Source organism: Podarcis liolepis, assembly GCF_965112155.1.
Source record: "Podarcis liolepis genome assembly, chromosome: 4".
Classification (NCBI taxonomy): Eukaryota; Metazoa; Chordata; class Lepidosauria; order Squamata; family Lacertidae; genus Podarcis; species Podarcis liolepis.
The window spans coordinates 39,341,853-39,363,580 of record NC_139558.1 but is presented as its reverse complement, the minus strand read 5'-3'; the positions used below and the strand labels follow the sequence as shown (position 1 = coordinate 39,363,580).

Genomic DNA, 21,728 nt, shown 5'->3' with positions numbered 1-21,728 from the left:
GTTGCATGACCATCTCAGCTTAACATGGCACCAAAGATAAAGTCGGTATGGAAAAATTTAAGCCACTGCCTGATGTAGTCATATTGTGGGATCTGTTAAGCTAGGTCATTTTAGCTGAACATAATTATTCTGCTTTGGAACAGTTTGCCAAATACTTTCTTAGTTGAATCAGTGCAAAAAAGGAAATGTAGAACAACCCAAAAAAGCTTGTTTCTCAATGAGCTATTTCTACTATATCACTTTCCGTAGATACTATTAAATGCTAGTTTGTGCATTTATTCATATATTTATTGAATATTTCTTTAGGCTGCCTTTTGGGGAGACTTCAGAAGATTTAATGGTTTTCAGTGAAGAAGCACCCGGGCTTGTGTTGCTAAATTATTTTTTGAGGAAAAGCTTGTCTTTGTGCTTTTAGGACTGCATTATGGCAGCTCATTTCATCTGTGCATCTAAACATATAGATAAAAAGATGTTTCCCACAAACTAAAGAAGGCTTTAGTGTGATGCAGAGCATAAGAAGGGGGCTTTAGGGTCCGGTAACCCGGGAGGTCTAAAGTTCATGGAGCTATTGCTGGAATTGTCCGCAGATTAATTTGTGATGCTGCCAGTCAGGATAGTGCTTAATACTCTCCCATCCCCAGAATTACTTATGCATGCTGATTTATCAGGTCACAAGCAGTGGAACAAAAGAAGAGGAGAAATAGGGGGAGCTGTGCACAGATAGATGGCATCTGAGCAGTTCTTTTATTAAAAAAAAGAAAAAAGAAAGAAAACAAGGGTTGGTGAAAATCAATTGATTGAGAAAGCTGAGGCTGAATCATTCTCTTCTACAGGCAGCCACATAGGAACAATTTCTGTATTCCTAATGAGTCACACATCACTATATGGTTGCCAAAGGAAGTGCAGGTCAATGAAAGGAAATGCCAGTCTGTGATCCTGAAAAATGTTGTGTGTTGTACACATGTGTGTGTGTGCGCACACACACACACACACATAAACACCCCTCTGTGTTTGTGATTTTATAAAATAGTAATTTTTCAACTCTAATTTCCGGAATGCAAAGTTTATTGTTCTTAAGTTCAGCAATATTGCTTATGCACTGGTAGGTGGATAGCATTAGGAAAGAAAAAGCTAGACTTTGTTATTATTGTAGTAAAATACAGGTAAATTCAGTTGTGCAGGCTGTTTCAATTTACTTTGTTTATATAACCAACAAACATAGAAGGACTTCTTCCATTCTGTTTTAAAGTATGCTAAAGTGCCTATAGTTCTTCTTTTAGTCAACTTTATCAAATCATGATTGCCTCTAGCGTCAAGTCCCGTTAAGCACTTAACTTTTTTGCAGTGGCTATGCAGCTGTCTAATTTAAGTTAGCGCTTAGTGCCTCTATTGTTTGCTTGCCAAACTTTCTTACGTAACTCACCCATGCTAATGAGAAGAGAAAATGTCTTCTTCGTGATCATGGCTTGATCACCATATTTACTGCCCATCCTTAAAAAGCATTTCTTCAGCGTTTTGTATAAAATGGATGATGCAGCTGCTCCGTAATAGCATTATGCCCTTAAGCTTTAAGCACTCACAACATCTTCTGATAACATTTTGCTGACAGAACAGTTTGGTAGATTTACTTCATACTATCTGCAAGCATGGGCAGGCCTATGCCGGAATGTAGAGAAGAGACCTCTTCTGCATGTTCTTACGAAGTCTTTCCACAAGGGTGAAAACAGTGGGTGATGGCAGGTGGGGCTTTGAGGACTGGGGCAGTGTCTTGTGCTCTTGGAGAAAGTTGCAGAGGGCACTGCCAACCCCTAACCTATCCACTTCAATTCACTATCCAGTTCAATATTTCTTCCGTTAGAAGCCACCTTTACTAGTCAGAGGAGATTGGCTGCTCTCAGAGCAAATGTGGAACTGCTGCTTTTTAAAGGCAGCTGCAATAGCTCTGAGGAATTCATTTTTGGGTACTGCAGTGTGTGATGGTTCTTGCATCTTTCTGCTCTTCAAGAGCACAGGCTGAAATGGAAATGCACTTGTCTTCAGCACCTCTTTTGGAGCTGTGTTACAAGGCCAGTCCAAGACATTTTGCTACCTGAAGCAGAAGAGCAAATGTCAGCCTCCCAATTCAAGGTGCTGAGTACCCAAGCCCTGTCAAGTTATGTTAACACCTGAGGCAGAGAAGTTCCACAGGTGTGTCTGCCTCTTCCAGACACAACAACAACAACAACAACAACAACAACAACAACTATTATTATTAACCATTTGGGTTTTTTTCCATAGCATTCAAAATCAGTTGCCTGCTTCAGTTTGCCTAATGATAGGGCCAGCCCTGCTGGGGAGCTTTGAGGAGTGTGGAGCAAGGAACTTTCTTCATTCGTCAGAATATTGAATGTGCAGAGGAGGATTCACATCAGCGTCTTACTTAGAAGAGGAACACTGGAAGTGAGCCACAGGAATTACTCGGGAATCCTTATCTTATGCAAGCAGCAGCTAATATCACAAGAGCTAAAGTGACATCCTGCCTTGGGCAAGGGAAAAAAGACTTTCCAACATTGCACACAACTGATAATATTTTCCCCAAGCCTTCAGATGTCCATAAAGGGCACTGCCTTTCACTGTTGGGGCAGCCAGAATTCTTATAGATTGAACCCCGCTGGGCTTCATGGAATCATGACACAAGAAGGCCAGCCGCCATGTTTTTTCAGTCAGCAATCTACAAATGAATTATTTATATTGCACTGGAGTAAGTTGAACTAGGGCTTCCATTAGGTGCAAGTGTTTTCTAAATCATTGCCTTGGGCATACTGTCACAGCTGCATCTCCTGAACATGTACATAAAGATGCAGAGGTATTACGAAATGGGGTGTGTTATGTATCAGAGGGCACAATTGTGCCCTCAACTTGTAATTTTCTGCAAGGCACATCGAGTGCTTTCTGTAGCTTGGAGGTGAACATCATACTTCGCAGCCTAGTTTTTCCCTTACCCACCTCTTGTATTAATGAAACACATATTGATCTTTTTTATGCATCTGCAAACTGAAGCACTTAATACACTTATTCTGATCACAAAGTGTGCAAGGAAAAAGCAAGCTGAGTAGACCCTTATTCCTTAAAATAAAAAAAGTAAAATGAAGCGAGGTGATATTAGAAGCGCATGGGTAACAAGATCTGCAACTGTATTGTAGATGGGAGTTGTAAACTTCAAAAGGTTCCTAGCTGCAGGTTTTGTGAGAATATGAAGTGTAAATGATATTTACATCAGTGTGCTGCCCTAGTGGCACTTATGTTCCTCACAAGTAATAAGCAAGCCAGTTGTGTGGAGAACAGTTTGCCACTTGAGTTTAATTCCTAAAAGAGAACTAACTTTCCAGCCAGCTGCAGTTTGATAAGCATTACTTGCCCTGTCTTTAGAGTGTGGACTCCCCACCCCAGCTGGCATTGCAATGTGAAGCTGAGGGGACATTGTGTTGTTGTTCTGATGGGATTTATTTGATATGATTTGTACTTTTTCCAAGGTTTGTTATCTGCTCAGCCATCATGAAAGAGGTTTCTGTTCTTGCTGAACTCATATAGTACTTCCAGAATGTTTATAGAGATAGCAATGACCATGCCCTCAATTGCTGGTTATTTTATGCAATCTGCAGGTGATATCAGTATCGGGACACTGCTCTGGACCAGAGTGCCTTTGCTTAGATCAGGGATAGCAAACTTGTGACCCTCCAACTTCCATCAGTCCCCACCTGCATAGCCAGAGGTAATGGGACTTGTAGTACGGCAACTCCAGGAGAGCCGCAGGTTTCTCATCCTTGGTTTAGATTATCATGCCCTTGTTTACCTGGATTTGCTTTACATGCCTGAAGAGTACAATTTTTTGTTTAATTGTATGATTTCTTACTTGTACATATAGTTAATGCCATTCCTGCGAAAAGTGAGGTATTTTCTGCAGAAAGCAAATATCACCGAAAGGATAAGTAAAATAATTAACATTTAGTCCACTTTTACTGGGGGGGAGGGAGATGCAATTTCTTGGAAAGTCTTCTCTAATTCTGACCAAATTGGTTTATTTCATTAATTTTGTTATTTTCCATGACAAGCCATTATTCAGTTAAAGAAGTTCCAAGATTTTGATATTTCTGATTTACCCGCCATCAGTACCCGTAAATGGCACTTGTGAATCATTGCTTATGATAATACAGTCATCCTGCTGTACTGTTCTGTGTTGCTTCTGGCACCTCTTCTTCTGTTTGTGGCTTGCTTATCACCTTGCAGGCGTGGTCTTTACAAGCATCCCTGGGAAGGAGAGGTCAGAAGTTCTCAGGTAGTCTTCCTGAATCTCCTGAATTGTATCTGACCCTTCACCTCTATTCCTGAAGCTGAAGTGTTGGCTTCGTTCTTAGCAAGCTCTTTCAGGCTGTTGAGTGGCAACAGGGGTGGAAGCGAAACAGGGCCACTGAGAAACAAGGCGGCCAATGAAATAGGCTCATGAATCCTAAGGTATGCAGAAGTACAAAACATTTCCAAAATACATGCCCTGCAAGTTTTAAACTGTTTTCTTTTTTAAAAAAGGAAAATGGAAGGGGTCCTGAAGGGGAAATTTGGGTTGGGGCTGTACATGCCATGGTTTGTTTGTTTGTTTTTTAAATCTCCTTGAACTATGTGGAGATGTTTCAGGAAGAAGAAAGGGAAAGTGCACCTTTTCCCTTCTCCAGAATTCCTCACCCAATCTATAAAGCAAAAGGGTGTGTGTTCCCTTTTCCCCCTCCCCATCGCCTTACCCCCTCCACCACTAACGCCCCTTTTGTGGGCTGAAGGATACACTGCACCATTTTCGTTGCAGGTTCCACATGCTCTCACATTGCAAAGTTGTGGCTCTCTAACCAGTGTTCTTGGTACAAATGAGTGGCTTCAGTTCTAGGCTAGTTTTCCCATAGGCTTTCACTAGAAGGAAAGCTGTATCTTGTTGTTGTTTTAATAACTGAAGAATTTTATTTCCCGAACACCATGTACATTTAATGAATAATCACATTCAATGCTGTAGTGATGTGCACTTATTTTCTTTTCTTTAATGCTTTAATTCTAAGCCTGAGTGTCTTCTCTGGCTTTTTTTGAACTCACAATGTTTACTCCAAATAGTTCCCCGCTCCCTTGGAAATGACCCTCTAGCTTGAAACATGGTTTCACACCATGTAACATATGGTGAGGAAAGGATCTTCTTTCTATGATGTCACATCTGAAGAAGGAACTTGTACAGCTGCCCAGCCATTTGGAGTCCATGCCTTTCTCTTTGAGGAGGATGGAGGTATTCAAGTGCAGGAGAAGGGCGATGTGGAAAATGGAAATGCAAGTGTATTCAGGCACTTTTTTTTGCTGTATATTGTAATGGGAAAATGTGTGTGTGTGTGTGTGTGTGTGTGAGAGAGAGAGAGAGAGAGAGGGGGGGGCTTATTTGTGTGCCTAATTTTCTTGGGCCCCTCTTGGGCAGGCATAGGCAAACTCAGCCCTCCAGATGTTTTGGGACTACAACTCCCATCATCCCTAGCTAACAGGACCAGTGGTCAGGGATGATGGGAGTTGTAGTCCCAAAACATTTGGAGGGCCTATGCCTGCTCTTGGGTCTGAAATCAATCAGCTAGTTCTTACTAACCAGAAAGGACAACCACTTGCGTTACAAATTTGTATGATGTTTTTAAACAGCACAAGAATACCGAAGCCTACCACATATACTAGACAAGTGCCACCCATGGCTACTGAATTTTATTGCTGAACATGTTGTTTATTTGATTCATAATTTTTATCCTGGGGTTCCAATTCCAAGAAAGCAGTCAAGGCCGTTCACAACTGTAGTGGAAAAAATAAAATGATAAAAACCAAAGATAAACAATGAATCATAAACCAATATATGAAAAACAATAGCAGCATTAAATAATTGAGAGCCAGGAATGAGTGTTGTCAATGCACCTGCCTAAGGTGAGCAAAAGCACTCCAAGCAACATGTGCTACCTAGCAACCTGGAGTCAAGACCCTTTAGGTTTGGGGAATGAGACATATAGTTGTCTTCAGTGCCAGCCTTGGATGACTCCACCTTACCAGAAGCCTCGCTGTAACAGGCCCCCATTTTGCTGCCACCTCCCCAACCTTAGGACGTTACATTGCTGTCTTCCAAGTCCAATAATTTTGGCCCAGAAGCTCCAGTGGAGTCATGCGCTTCTACATGCAGTTGGAACCAAACTGAAGGTTTGGCCCTGCAAAGGGATGTTCCAGCAAAAGTGGAGCTAACCACCCAGACAGAGCTGAAAACCCCTTTTAAGTCTCAGTCCGGGATTGCCTGAAGCATCATTTTGAATATGCTCATATGCCATCCCAGCCTGAACAACTGCATGGAGCTATCCAGGTTCCTACATTAAACTTGCCTTGCCTGGCTCTTCTTGGGTAGAACCCACACACTTGTGTTGAAACCCCATCTGAATGAAACTACCACCTGGGACACCAAGCAGTCCTTCTAACTAATGTCATCTCGGTCTTGTAGCCCACAACTGCTCCAGGCCATCACTGATTTCAGAGATCCCTTCAGACATTGGGACAACACAGTGGTGCTGATTTTTAAGACAGTCTTCTCAGTCTGATCTACCATTCTTCACAACATCACACTAGCTGTCTCTCAGTTGTTAATATTTCATATTCTTTCAAATCTCAAGGACTGTGAACAAAAACAAAGGAACTGCAATTTCCAGAAGGTGTAGTGTGTGTTGATTGCAGCAAAAACCAGAGAGAGGCTTGTGGCACCTTAGAAATGAACTGAGTAATTGTGGCATGAACTTTTTTGTGAATTAGAGCCCTCCATCTTGTATCTGATACTGGTGTCTAGCCAGTGAAAGCTTATGTCACAATAAATCTATTAGCCTTTTTATATGCCACAATACACAGTGGCAAATGTCTTTTTAGAATGTGAGCCTGAGGGAAGGGACCATCTTCATACTGGTTTTTTTAAGCTGCTCAGAGAGCCATTTTGGCTAAAGAGTAGGGCATAAATTCCTTAAATAAATAAAATAGTTTAACAGTCTTTTGCCGGTTATGCCAAAGCTTCTCATGGGATGTCAATTAACAGGCTATGTACTCCAGTTCCATTTTCCTTCTACTTATAGTACAATATATTTATTGAACTTGATCATGGCCACTGGGTTCTCATTACATAAACTTGGGAGAGGCCCAAAGCCTGTCTTTGGAAAATGCTAGATCCCTGGCAACAAATTTTCTTTCTGGTGAGTAACATACAGCCCTCAGCCTAATTTCATGTGGGTTGCAGGAGAGGGGGGGAACCTGGAGTCTGGGAAGAGGAATGATAGGGAAGAGGCGCCAAAACAGATGCAACATGGGGGTAGGTTCTACGTCCAGACAGATTGATCCTTTCCCAGGAGCATGATGGTCAGGAAGGGAGGGTGAGACAGAGTTGCTGTGTCTACTTTTTGGCTGTGTTCCTACCCACCACTGGCATGTGGACCCTAACAGATTTTCGCCAAGGGAATGTGACACTTAATGAGTTAAAAAATAAATGTTTCCCACCCCTGTTTTAGTAGTTAATGTTTTGAACTCATCAAGTGTTGAAGGGCCAGCAATGTTGGCACTGTCAACTCATTCTCAGTGTCAAGTCCTGAGCCCATCTCTCCCAGTCTAAATATCAACCAAGGCTTTGGCAAAGACCTCTAGTAGGATTATGCTGCTATTCACATGTGAGAAGAACCCTTTGGCTATGACTCGACATCATAGGATAAAATGTATGTTATATTTAACAGGGAGGAGGTGCCTGCCAATTTTAGGGGCCAAATGAGATCCTGCAAACGTAGTTATGTATCCCTGCTGTAGTTTTGCGTGTATTGATGCTAGCCAATGTTGGCATATTTTTTTCATTTGATCTTATTTTCTCTGCTTTTATATTGTGCTATTTTTATAATTGCCATTTTGTATGCGTGATGCTGCTGTTAGTTGCTTTGGGTACATTTTCATAGAAAGGTGAATATAAATTAAATGAATAATTGAAATGACATAGAATGCCTCAATTCTGAATGTGCTTTGTTTGCACAAGTTCACAGAAATCTCTTCTGTGTACAAATGTCAAGCTAAATTAGAATCCTAGTACCTTTCTTATAATTCATGGTCAACTGTAAATGAGTCAGGAATATGAATCACCTTGCTTCTTAGAGTCCTTCAGATGCACAATGCTTTTCCTCATATCCTTTTTGCAGATGAGCAGCCTGTTATCCTGTTCAACTGTAATGCTCTGATCACTTCCCTACCTTTCAAGTGGTCAAACTAGAATTCAGGCCTTAATAGCAAAGTACAAAAGAGTTAACACTTTTGGTTTTGTTCCTAAGTAGTAAGGAAAACCCAGTTACTGAACAAATAGCTGCAATCAGCAGACAGAAATGTAGAAAAACAAAGCTTATACAATAAGTTAAAAGGAAGTTGTGTGTAGTTCTTTTCTTTTTTAAAGAAGATGAGTGGCTTCATTTAATATTTTGTAAGGAAATGGGGCTTTTTATTGGCTAACTTTGAAAGATCGTTGTCTCCTAAACAAAGAAAATCTAGTGTTTTCTGGCACGATCACTAATGTATCTTTCTGCATCAGATATAATGCACAGGTTTCTTCAGCAAGATTAATAAGTATGTGTAATTCTATAGAAAATCTGGGTTTTGGATCATTTTGGGAACTTTAATACAGTATTATTTACAACAGAGTTCCTTTTTTATGGGCTTCTTTTTCCCATATTGCTTTCGTTTGAATTCATTTTGTGCTGCTCTGCACACTATGCAAAGGGAAATCTGGATTTTCTATCAGTTCTATATGTGACGTATGGCTACTGTAGCCAATCCGTGCTTGGATCTGTTGATAAGTGTATCTATTTAAATAAATGTTCACAAACAAATGTTGGCCACTCCTACACTTTAAACATTTTAGGTTCACACCAAAAAGTAGCAGATGAAATCAGCCCTTCGGTGAAAAACACCTGACCCTTTTCCAACTGTATACTGTAGAAGCATTTGTACTTTATTTATAATAATTTATTGGATTTCCATAAGGTCCCAGGGTGGGTTACAACTATAAAGTACGTGGTTATAGAATATGACTGTAACTAAAGCAAAAAGGTGTGAAAACAATTAAAAGCAGTTCCAGATGTTTTTTGAAGGCAGATAAAAATAGTTCCAGTACAGATGCAGACCGAAATAAAGATCTCCACTTAAAACGTTTGCTGGAAGAGAATGGTCTTCAGTAAGAGCCAGACAGACAACAGACACTACCGCTTCATATGGAAAGGGTAGGTGCCACCACACTGAAGGCCCAATTTCTATATTGTGCAGAGCAGACCTCATAAGATGGTATCTGTAGGAGGCCGTCTCTTGTGGAGTGTAGTAAACTACTGAGCAGTGCTTTTTTCCTGGGGGTACGCATACCCCTAAACGTTTTGTTAATCTTGGTGCTTTTGTCCATTTACTGTATTTATTTTCCCTGATTTGAACTATAAAACGGTGATTTTCTTGAGTCAAAAAGATAAACATTTTTTAAGGAAAAAAAGCACTGCCACTGAGTATATAAAGGGTGAGAAGACCTTCTAGGTATCCTGGTCTCAAGCTATATAGGGCTTTGAGCCCACATCTTTGGGGAGTGTGCCTGAGACAGGCAACAACAAGATGAGGAGGGTGATAATGCTGTATTTTCCCTGTCCTGTTAGCACTCTGCTAGAAAAGGATCTCTGTATATAGATGCCCATTAAATTGCCCCATGATTGTTTAATTCACACGTTCCTCATAGTGGCATGGGATTGCACTATGAGAAATTGGCTCACACTGCACTCCTTATATGTGCATGCAATGTGAATGAAAACGGTGGACTAAGTCTCAATTCTTACTATTACCCAGGCAGTTTAGGTTACTGCTGATTGTCCCCTATTTGTTTTTATTTTCGCTACTTCTTTTAACTGGCTATTTTTAAATTGTGCATCTATGATGAGATCTAGCCTGGAGAACTGTAGCAGTCTCAATGTCACACTATTCCGGCCTTTCTCATAAGAGAGGAAATAATGAAGGAAATTCAATTACTCCGTAACACAAATGAAATGCAAGCTTGTTGCCGGAATGAAGAGCAAATGGAACATTGCTTTGGATCCATTCTTCCAAGCATTTAATGCATTTTTAATTTTGTGACAACAATTTAAAAAGGAGACATTGCAAGATGAAAAGTGGAACACAAGGAAGCAATTCATTCCTGCTGCTTCCACTTTCACATGAATCTTTTAACACATCCATTGAAAGCCGTCTGGTCTGTATTCTAATGCTCAGGAAGATACGCAAAAAAATATATAGGGACATTTTCATGTAGTTCTTGGACTGTCAAGGCTATGTCATATATTGTTGTTGGTATCCATCTGTTTCGAGAGACAATGGAGTGTGCCTCTGGGGGTGAAGTTAAACCACTGCATTAGCAGCACTGAAGAGATCTCCCTGGGGCACAAGCCTGGTCAGTGTGTATGGAGGTCCTGGGCTGTCCAGATGACAAAAAAGCCCTCTTGGCCTCCAAAGGAAAGCAGAGCTTGACTACAGGAATTGCCAGAAGGAGGTGTAAAAGACGCCATCCAACTGTCTTAAGGATTCCACTCTGGATTTTTGTAGGGTTTGCTCCTTAGTCTTTTCTTCTCCCAGAGATGTCCCACAAGGCAGTGAAGGTATAGGATCAGAGTTTTCCTTCTCTTGGATGGGCTACCTTTCCAGATGGACGAGCCCCACCTGCTCGTCACAGTAACCACCTTCTTGACTGTTGGGCCCACTACTGGTCTTGCTCATATGCAGGGCTCTGAGACTGATCAGCTACCTCACCTGGTTTAGTTGGCCAGTGGAAGCTGTTCTCGGGCTGTGGCCGCTGTTGCATGCCAACAGCTTCTAGGAACCACAGGTAAGAGCCGAGTGCAGCATTGGGGACCAAAGCGTTGGACAAACTATGCCAGAAGGAGCACGATGTGTTCCCCTCCCATAACACCCCATACGCCCCATTGTCATATATTAGAGGTAAGGAATCTGTGGTCCTTCATATGTTGTTGGATTCTAACTCCCCTCAGAAAACATGGCCAATGGTCAAGGATGATGATTGTGGTTCAGCAATATTTGAAGGGTCACAGGTTAGCCATTCCTTTTTGTAAATGAAGGGACACTGTTTCACTGGTGTGTGTGTGTGTGTGTGTGTGTGTGTGTTCACAGCAAAGTTCAAAGGCCCCCTCCTGGATAGATTCAAAATTAAATGCAAAATGACCCAGGGTAATGTAATTTTAATAATATTCTGCTTTACTATAGTGCTTTTAAGAGAGAGTCAGATGTAGTCTTCCATCTTTCCTAAATGGCACCAGAAAGAAAGAAGTCTATTTTTTAATATTAACAGTTTATTACTGTGGTGCCATTTGGCTGATGAACTTGCACAAGGAATGTTTCAGATATACACTAGCAGAAATATAATAGTCAAATACTGGACCGTGTGATATTTGTCCAGTAGGCCTCGATCTTCCATGAGAAAGTAATCGAGTTTTGAACTCTTGGTGGCGTGACAGGTTTTGCTGGTTCAGGTCAGTCTCCCCTTACAGGCATGGGAACTGAAATCCATTATTCAGCCCTGGATTAATTACACAGCAGGCTGAGCTTCCACTTGTTCAAATAATGTGGCAGCAAAGCCCAGTGCCCTTATTACAAGCCATCATTGTCGGGGTGGGTTACATGGACGTACTGTGAGAGAATCTGATCCTCGCTGCTTTCTCACTCCAAACTGCTGAATGCTGAAAGAGAAAGGATAAAGTTTGCTTTAGTGTCAGTGACAAAAGGCAACCCAATTGCGGAGGCATTTTCTAGTCCTTAAACTCTGGCGGAGGTGATTAGGTGGAGCTGGCTTTCCTGGAATTGTAGGGTAGATTTTCCTGTTGTGCTTTCAGTATCAGCTGTCTCACAAAGTACACTGTTGCCGCACTAAAGGTCCAGGATTCATGTAGCTTAGCAGAGGCTTCCACAGGCCTCTTTGGCTTTTTACAATCTACTGAGGGGGGGATCTGCGTGATCATTTAACAGCAATGTTTCAGCAAAAACAGGTAGGGCCTAAATCCGCTGGTGGGTATACTAGTTGATATATTTCTTTGAAGAGGTTTTAAATGTAGACCTGTCATAGGCTATACTGTTCAACTTTATGGTTAGCAAACATGTCCGTAAACATTACTTGTGTTTATTTCTGGTGCCTTGGCATGCTTTGTAACACCGCCCTAATGTTTTATTTCATGTATATGTCTTCAAACATGTGATGTATGTTCAATAGTTTATACAGATGCTTGTTCATGTCAGGAGGCATTTGAGTTAAAAATAAAATTTTAATCAGAGTCTCCCCAATGCCACGCAGATTTTTTAATATCTGAGTTCTGAGTAATTTGGTTTCTAATCTACGGTCCCAGCATTAGATATGTCTCAGCAACCAGGCAGCAGGTGATGAGAAAGAGAATTGTGCCATTCAAAGTAGACATGACTGGGCTAGATGGATCAATGGTTTAGAAAGAGAAGGGCTAGTTGTAAAATTTATGGATTCTTTTTTAATGCTTTGTTGTTGTTTTCTGTTATTGTTTTTGTAATTGATGAACCATGCCTATATAATATATATAAATTTTATGAAATAAATGTCTGTCTGTCTGTCTGTCTGTCTGTCTGTCTAACCACAGCTTCAGTCCGAAAAGTATTTATTTGGACACAAGGTCCTTTTTTTTAGGGGAGAGCAATTTCCCCAGACCTTACACACGGTCATAATGTAAACACTGGCAAACAGCACTATGTTTTGGTGTTTAACATCATTGTATCTTTTTTCGTCTAAGTCAGTCATGCTGGCTAATGCATCAGTAAGACTAGGACCAGGAGTAATTTCGGTGCTATATGTTTGCTGGAGCTTTTGACGTCAGTTGTGGTGGGGGTCCTGGAATTAGTGATCCAATTGACCTAGAAATTTATTTAATCAGCGTATCTCTCATAATTATTTTCCCCTGCCTTTTCCCCACAACTCTAGGCAAACCAATTGCTTGGCCATCACCCATCCAACAGAAGCAAGGAATACTTAATAGCTAGATTATTATGTGATGTATGTGATGTCCATATACTAGCTGATGAAAAACATAGTTCTTTATTTTGCAACTGAATCCTATAATATTATTTTTATCTTTTAGTTTTTGAGGTATAAAATAAGCATACTTTAATATAGCAGTATTAAATTCTGAGATCAAATATAAATAGTTCTTGAATATATTATTTGTGCATAACCTTTTTCCAAAAGAAAAAATATAGGATCCAATGAGAAAGAAGGGGCTGATTGAAATGGATGTCCAACTACTATGCCTCTCAGAGTCTTAAAAAGGATTTGCAGACAGACTTTCTTACTTAAATTCCTTTTCTAGACTACGTCTATGGTTCTATACAATGATATCTCCCACACATGGCCTAGTGAATTGAATAGGAGCTACATTCAGTGTAGTTTGTGCCTTAAATATTCCTGGTCAAATAAATTCAACAGGCCAGGTACGGTATATGGCATGGTGGTTATTTTTTGTCTGCTATAATAGTCAACGGCTTGAAGTTAGAGATCACTGGGCTTTAGTGGGGGAAATGCTTTAAAATGCATTTTATGCTTGAACAAGGTAGCACTTGATTTTAGTTAGTTTTCCAGTTTGATCTGTATCTTTTGACTTGGGTTCATTCTGCTAAATACAGTACTGTTCCATGCTTTTCTTAGTTCCTCTTTACACTGGTTTACTCACTACATTCTTCGAATGACTTCATCAAAAATATGTTGAAAAATTGACTGGGTTCCACCTTAATGGCTTCTGGATTGCAGCCTTTCCTTTATAGGAGAAAGTTGTTTTCCTGCATCATCATCATCATCATCATCATCACCACCATCATCATCATTTTATTTATACCCCACCCATGGGTAGTGATAATGGAAGGATTGACATTTGTTACCATAATGTGCTAAAAGGTAAAGGACCCCTGTCAGTTAAGTCCAGTTGCAAATGACTCTGGGGTTGCGGCGCTCATCTCGCTTTACTGGCAGAGGGAGCCAGCGTTTGTCCGCAGACAGTTTTTCCGGGTCATGTGGCCAGCATGACTAAGCTGCTTCTGTCAAAACCAGAGCAGCGCACGGAAACGTCGTTTACCTTCCCACCGGATCGGTACCTATTTATCTACTTTCACTTTTTGGCATGCTTTTGAACTGCTGGGTTGGTAGGAGCTGGGGCTGAGCAACAGGAGCTCACCCCGTCGCGAGGATTCGAACTGCGGGCCTTCCAATCGGCAAGCCCTAGGCTCAGTGGTTTAGACCACAGCGCCACCCACTGTGCTACTAATTTCTTAAGTCATAAAAGCATAATCATAGAATTGTAGAGTTGGATGGGACCATGAGGGTATAGCTATCTAGTCCAACCCCCTGCAATGCAGGAATCTTTTTGCCTGATGTGGGGCTCAAGCCCCCCAACCCTGATATTAAAAGTCTCATACTGAGCTATATCCAACAGTGCTCTTCCGATAAATGGTGCACATTAAGTGCACTAGGGTAGGAATGAAATCATGAAAACCTTCTGTTACTTGATGCCACGAGGCAATATGTAATTACAGATCCTCTCCTAGCAAGGCAGACTTCTCTGTGTTGCTGTCAGTGGCCCTCTGCTATGTTGATAGACCCAGCTGGTTTATCTGGTGGATAGGGAAACCAGCAGAAGTACTGAAGTAAGCACCAAGTGACTTGAAGCCGCCATTTATCATTTTCCACAATGTTTCCATTGTCCCATGGCATTGTGGGAAATAATTTAATTGTAGACATTCTAAGTCATCGGGGGGGGGGGGCTGCCAGGGCCTTGGCAGCTGCCTGATGTTGTTACCTACTAATAATGAGGTTGTTCCTATTGGTCATTCCTGTCTTTCAGTTATTTTCTGAATTCCATACATGTTTTGTCTTTAACCAAAATGGGTAAAGGGATTAGATAAAGATTGGTTCTTGGCATGTGTGTCTTAAGACATGGATCCTTAACCCTGGTTGTATTTGTAGATTGCTGGTTCTGCTAGTTTTATGCACACCAAACATCCTAGTCTGAACCGGAGTTTTAAAACCATGGGCTCAGAATAATGTGTAATGCTATTTTCTGTAATGGAGTGTCAACCGAAATTTATCTGACTTCCTGTAAGAACTTCTTTCTATCACAAAAATGCACCTTTTAAGAGGGAAAAAAGCCCATGAATGTGATGCTCTGTCCTTTGCCCTCAGTATTTGTCTGTAAAGCAAATGGATAGTGGCAGTTTCTCAGCTGAAACCTAAAGTGTGATCCTTCCTTAGGGAAGAGCCAGGTGAACATTTCTTTCTATTCTTGTGTACCTTTGTAGGCTTTGTTCGCAGTGTTTGGTGATCTCTTATCACACAAAACTTCAAACAATTTACAAATATCTTGGTTGCTGAGAGGGGACATCATGCCATGGACTCCTTCTAGACAACTGAGAACAATGTTTACCCTACTACATACCGTGTTGGTGGTGGAATCCAATTGGTGGCCTTGCACTTATGGAAGGAAGGTTTTTGATCCAATGGATGGACAGAAGAGAGGCCATTTTTGTCCATCCCCCCTGCAACCTCCAATGCCAACTTCCACTGGGGATACATGGGGCTTGAATCAGCAAAAACTGTCACCCTTCCTCTTCCATTACCAGAGGTGCCTGCAAAACCACTGTGTTAACGGTGTTCTAACCCATTTTCAGTTATCCTATTATATAGTAGATGTGGGGGGAAGGGGGAAGCAAGCAAACTCTTGGGTTGGCAAGTTCTGAAAGTTCCACAGATTTTTGGCAAATAAGTGTGAAACCAAATGGTACATTGTTCTCCGTCTCTGTGGGACAAATGTTTTTCTCCCCTCGCCACAAAGCAAGTATGAATAAGAATTAGAGGTTGACTTGAACTTCACCTCCATTTGTTGAACTTTTCTGTGCTATTATGGTTTGGGCTGAGGTTATACATCGCCTTCCTGTCGTCGTAACTGCAGCCCCTGGTTTAATTGTGGGGAAATGGCAGAAGGTTCAAAGAGATTTGGTTCCCAAGCTTGCTAATGAGCATAAGGCTCCATTCACCCTTAATGAACCAAGATTTCTATGTGAATTTGGGGGGCAGGCGGGGAGGTGAAAGAGAGGGGAGGCAGAGAGTTAATACAACGGAACAACGACTTTACAGTGTTCAGGGTCTGCAGCTGGGCCATCTGAAGCTGTCCTCGGTTATGAGCAACAAAGCTTAAATAGATTGTACTGTGAAGAGGTACATTTCGGTGAGTGTGAAGCATAGCTTTTGCTTCTGCTTCACTGACCTGTCTGCTTATAACAGTGATAGGGCCTTGACAAGAGCTGAGGGAAGGAGCGCCACGTAGAGCGACTCTTTCAAAATCATTCCATGCAACATGATTAGTGAAAGAGGAAACAAAATGAAGTTTCGGTCATTTTTAGGGTTGATTTCTTTGGGCAGGGGAGGAGGGGGGAGCTGCTGACTGTTCTTGAATCCCACGCTGAAAAAAAGTCATCGTCGAATTGTGTGCTGAATTTGCAGCTAAGCTCCAAGGCTATTAACATGAATATTTGTACAGTAGAACAGCTTTTGACCCTCTTGGCTTAAAACAACAGAAATGCCTGACACCTTCACATATTATAATAAAAACAAAAAGAGAGAACAGGATGTTTTAATTCCATCCATCCTCAATTCAGCAAATACTGTGTCACCCCCACCAAATTTTTGACAAGTAGCACTGAAGCACCACTTCCTGTTCTAAATATTTTTCTTTCTTTTCTGATCTGTGCTGTTGAACAGCATATGCATATGCACACCTCACTGCATATGACTTTGAGGTATTTTACACTGTATTTACTATTATAATTTGTATATATTTATGTATTTGCTGTTCATTTAAACACAGATAACTTTTCATATAGTTAGACACATACAATACATACATACATATATACACACACACACATACTGCGTATGTCCAAGTGCTCTATTGTAAATGTAAACAAAACCGGGAATCCTCAAAATGAGATTGTGTTAATGTTGAGAAACAGCAAGGAAATTTGGGTGCTCTATGCAATAAATCAGATGTTCTCTGCTGCCATGGTTGATCTTAAAAGTTAACACACATTAAGACATGGTAACTCATTATATAGTGTAACTGTGAAAAGCTTTTGCAACAGCATTGTGATGGATGTGTGTATTTTAAAACACGGTTACTGGTTTGTTTGTTTTTAAGTAATGCTAATATGAATGCATTCCAAACATCTGCTCTTGCTCTTTGTCTCTTCTGGAGGGAGATAGAAAATGGATAGTTAAAAAAAAAAACAACAACGCTTGAGGATGAGGGAAGCACAAAAGGGAAATAGAATTTTAAGTACCTTGATTGCTGGTGCATAGGCAGATTCCAAACATCGTGTAGCGTTCCAGTCTGGAGAGGTGGTCAGGAAAGTGGTGAAAGTTGACAACCCCCCATGGCTGACCCCTCTGCTCTGTCTCGCCTAATCGAATTTTATGTTGTGCTTTCAGATAGCTGATCAGCTTCCCTGGATTTTGCTGATGACACAGGAGAGCTTTGCCTGAAGATGGAAACACTGGAGTCGGAACTGACCTGCCCTATCTGTCTGGAGCTGTTTGAGGATCCGCTGCTGCTGCCTTGCGCTCACAGCCTCTGCTTCAATTGTGCGCATCGCATCTTGGTCTCCCACTGTGCCACCAACGAATCAGTGGAATCTATCACCGCCTTCCAGTGCCCTACTTGTCGTTATGTCATCACCCTTAATCAACGTGGTCTAGACGGACTCAAGCGCAACGTCACGCTGCAGAATATCATCGACAGGTTTCAGAAAGCTTCGGTGAGCGGGCCCAATTCTCCAAGTGAAACTCGCCGAGAGCGAGCTTTCGATAGCAACAGCATGTCCTCCAGTGAAAAAGTTCTCTGCCAGTTCTGTGACCAGGATCCTGCTCAGGAAGCAGTAAAGACATGTGTAACGTGTGAGGTCTCCTACTGTGAGGAGTGCTTAAAAGCAACTCACCCAAACAAGAAGCCATTTACTGGCCACCGTTTGATTGAACCTATTCCCGACTCTCATATCAGAGGATTAATGTGTCTGGAGCACGAGGACGAGAAAGTTAACATGTATTGTGTGACTGATGACCAGTTAATCTGTGCCTTGTGTAAACTGGTTGGGAGGCATCGTGATCACCAGGTGGCAGCTCTCAGTGAACGCTATGACAAATTAAAGGTTAGTTTTATCTTAATGCTTTATTTGTTTACACTAACGAGTGTGGCGTCCTGAAACAATATATTCTCACCTCGTTTGTTGTGTCGCTGATATATGCAAGCGTGTCATTTACAATTCATATATTAAACTCGTGTGCGAACACCTGCAGGCACTGGTCACTGTGCAAAATGTATATTTTTGAACTGGATGCAGATTTTGAATGTGAAATAGACTTGGGTTTTGCATTAGGAAACGGCTAAGCCTATGCAGAAAAATCAGTATATTTATGCATATATCTCAACTTCTTCCAGTAACATATATCTCAACTTTTCCTGCATGGATTGTGTACAGGGATATGATGGGGTGTGTTTGGCATACCCCAGAGCTCCAGATCTGCAGGAGCTCCATTTGTTGCATGAGAGAACAAGATTTTGCAGAACTTTGTGCACACTTCAAAGCCTCAGGATCACAACCATGAGCACAAGATTGCTAAAAAAACTGTTAGATCTTTAGACATTCCTGTGTATGTGTACTTGGAAGCAAGTCCCACTGTGTACAGTGTGGTTTATTCTGCAGTAAGTTTATTTAGAATTTTCAGCCTAAATGAAGAATTGTGTTTAATCCCATTGTTTTTCTCTGTTACACACACAAAAAAGCATTTTTGTATGTACTGTCTTCAAGGAAGGCACATATTCTTCTCATCAGACAAAATGACTTACAAATTTGTGCTACCGGCTTTCAGTCACACATGCATAACACATAAAAGCGATTTCTGAAAAAGCATTTTTATGGACTCTATACATCTATACTGCAAATTGCATCTTATATCGCCTGACCAGGCTGCCTGATATTCTTTGGGCTCTCTTCTAAAATGTCCTTAGTATTCTGTTTCTCTAGATTTAACATGGGGCTGATTTAAGGAACCCAGATAGCAGCTATGGAGAGAGAGGTGTGTCGTATTTGTGTAAGCCATGTTCTTTTAGCTGCTGCAAAGGATGTAGAGCAGTAGACTAGAGGAAGGAGATGGGAGAAGCAAAAGCCCCCTCACAGATTCCTTTAGAGAAATTGTTTATAGAAAATTACAACAGACAGCTCATGAGTTGAAAGCAAAGGAGAGAGTACTATATTTTGGAACTCTGTTTATGTCTAACAGAGGTTTGGTTTTCTGGCAAACAATTGGGTTTATTGAAAGATACTACCTCAAAAACATTGCTTCATTTTTGTTAATATAGCAGTTTTACCAAGAAGTCATCTGCTGCATCACATTAAAAATGTGATGTCGTGGAAATTTCCTTGGGAGAGGGAAAGCTGTTTTAATACTTATTCGCAAAATGTGTATACGCACTTATTTAATCTCCACTTGCTTTGAACTGCAAAGTTATTGTTTATGTTTTCTTTTGGAAAATGCCTTCCACACTTAACCTTTAGAGTAAAGATGGGAATCTTGTAGTCCTCAAGGTGATGTTGGGCTCCAACACCCATCAGCCCCAGCCCACAATGGCTGATGGTCTTCAGGGTGATTAGAGTTGTACACAAGCGACATTTAGAGGCCCAAAGGTTCCCTTACCCGCTTTAGAGAATAGCAAGACTTGCTTCCGTTTATGGTGTGGTCCTATGGCTTGTTCTGTGCAAACTCAATGGGAACAACTGCATAGTTCTCGCTACTTTGATCTTTTATTGCATGTGTTTGAAGCTGCTCCATTGTGCTACTTTTATGGCTGGGTGAGGTTTTGGTACATTGTGTATTGATCTTGGTGTGTTTCATTGTTTTCTGCTAGCGACTCTAGTCATTCTTTTATGGACAGAGAGAGAGATTAAATGCATTTGAATAAATATAGTCAAGTTGAAGAGAAGGTAATATTGAAGTAGGACCGCCATTTCAATTCAAAGCTGCGCAGCCTACCCATAACCCATTAAATCAGCCTTTCTCAACCTGTGGGTCCCCAGATGTTGTTGAACTACAACTCCCATCACCCCTATCTAGCAAGGCCAGAGCTCAGGGATGATGGGAGTTGTAGTCCAACAACATCTGGGGACCCACAGGTTGAGAACCGCTGCCTTAAATGATCCCATTGATTTCATGCGCAGAATTCCGTGGCCTTTCCACCATGTGTTCTGGACCTACTGGATCAGACAGACATATTAGAGATACCAGCACATATCTCTCTGTACACATTTCATTCTGAACATTTCGGTTTTTAAAAGAAGCAACAGCATATTTTTAACAATAGCATCTTAAATATTTACTGGTGTAATTCAGAATATGTCTGCTTCTCGTTTCAGAATGCACCTGTGACTGTTGCTTTCTGGATTATACATTAATAGTTCCATTCTAACCATAGTTAGTGTTAAAATACCTCCTAAAATAATATTGAAAATACAATGATGTGACATGATCTTAAAGTCGCCTTAGCAACATCATGAGTATGAGTACTCATGGCTTCTCTTATAACAATTATCTTTTATGTTATGGAGACTTGTAGCATGTTGAAGACTATCAGATGTATTATAGCACAACCTTTTGTGGATTTTGTTGCTGTTGTTAGGAAGGGTGTGGTGATGTAACCTTCATCTCCTGCTGTGGGCCTTATATAGATAGAGGAATCATACTTTCATTGGAATTTTTTCAGTTTCCATTGGTATGAGTAGAAATCTCCCCACCCCACCCCACCCCCACCCCATGCAAATAGCAGACATAGAGAGCTCAATTCAGGTCAGGATCGCAGGAGGTGGAAATTGAGCCCCAAACCACAGCTAGGATTCTGATTCCCATCAGGGGCGCCATTCCCGCTATGTATTTTTAAAAGCCATGCAAGCAATTGTTAATTTTGTGAATAACGTTTCGTATAAGCTTGATCTTAACATGGCTACCCTCTAGAAATTGCCTTCTGTGTGCTGTTTAGAGATGGCTACCTACGTACAAGTTATCAAATGTTGTTGTGTTTGTTTGTGCCTCGCTGGGGTGACATTAAAGTAGAAAGTACCATTATTTTAATTTTAAGCCAATTTAGAAGTCATTTTCAACAGTATTTTTTTTATATATATTGACTGCAAAGGTTGGTTTTGCTTACAGTTATTACTTAAGAAAATGCAAGTGTTAATGTAGCAGCAACTAATGGGAAAAAAACCCATGTGATAGTTTGTGATTGCAGTCTTGAATTTAGTTATTACAGTAAACCCCATTGCATGCACGGCAAACTACTTCTGAGTAAAAAAATGCTTAGGATTGTGTTGTGTAGTGTGGAGTAAGTTTCTGAAAATGTAATCAATCCCCTTTAAACCACCCCACACATTTAAATAGTGCATTTGTCTTCAGAAATTGCCAAAAACTGTGTCTCCCACATCCTAACCACATAGCAACTGGTGCCTCTTGAAGAGCAGCTTTGGGTGTCAAGCTATGCTAATTACTTGCATTCTCT

At 41.0% G+C, this 21,728-nt stretch overlaps 1 protein-coding gene across 5 annotated transcripts in view; it reads left to right on the top strand.

Annotated features, from left to right (window-relative positions):
• The window catches only part of MID1 (midline 1), a 261,929-nt gene that overhangs the window by 177,235 nt on the left and 62,966 nt on the right, over positions 1-21,728 (top strand). For 4 of the 5 annotated variants that reach the window (XM_083501935.1, XM_083501936.1, XM_083501934.1 and 1 more), the window contains one exon: positions 17,615-18,330. In XM_083501935.1, the coding sequence (XP_083358061.1) occupies positions 17,671-18,330 (660 nt within the window). In that variant the 5' untranslated portion in view covers positions 17,615-17,670. Of the gene's footprint in view, positions 1-11,968; positions 12,114-17,614; positions 18,331-21,728 lie in introns of those variants that run through there. The other variant, XM_083501937.1, reaches the window with a different exon arrangement.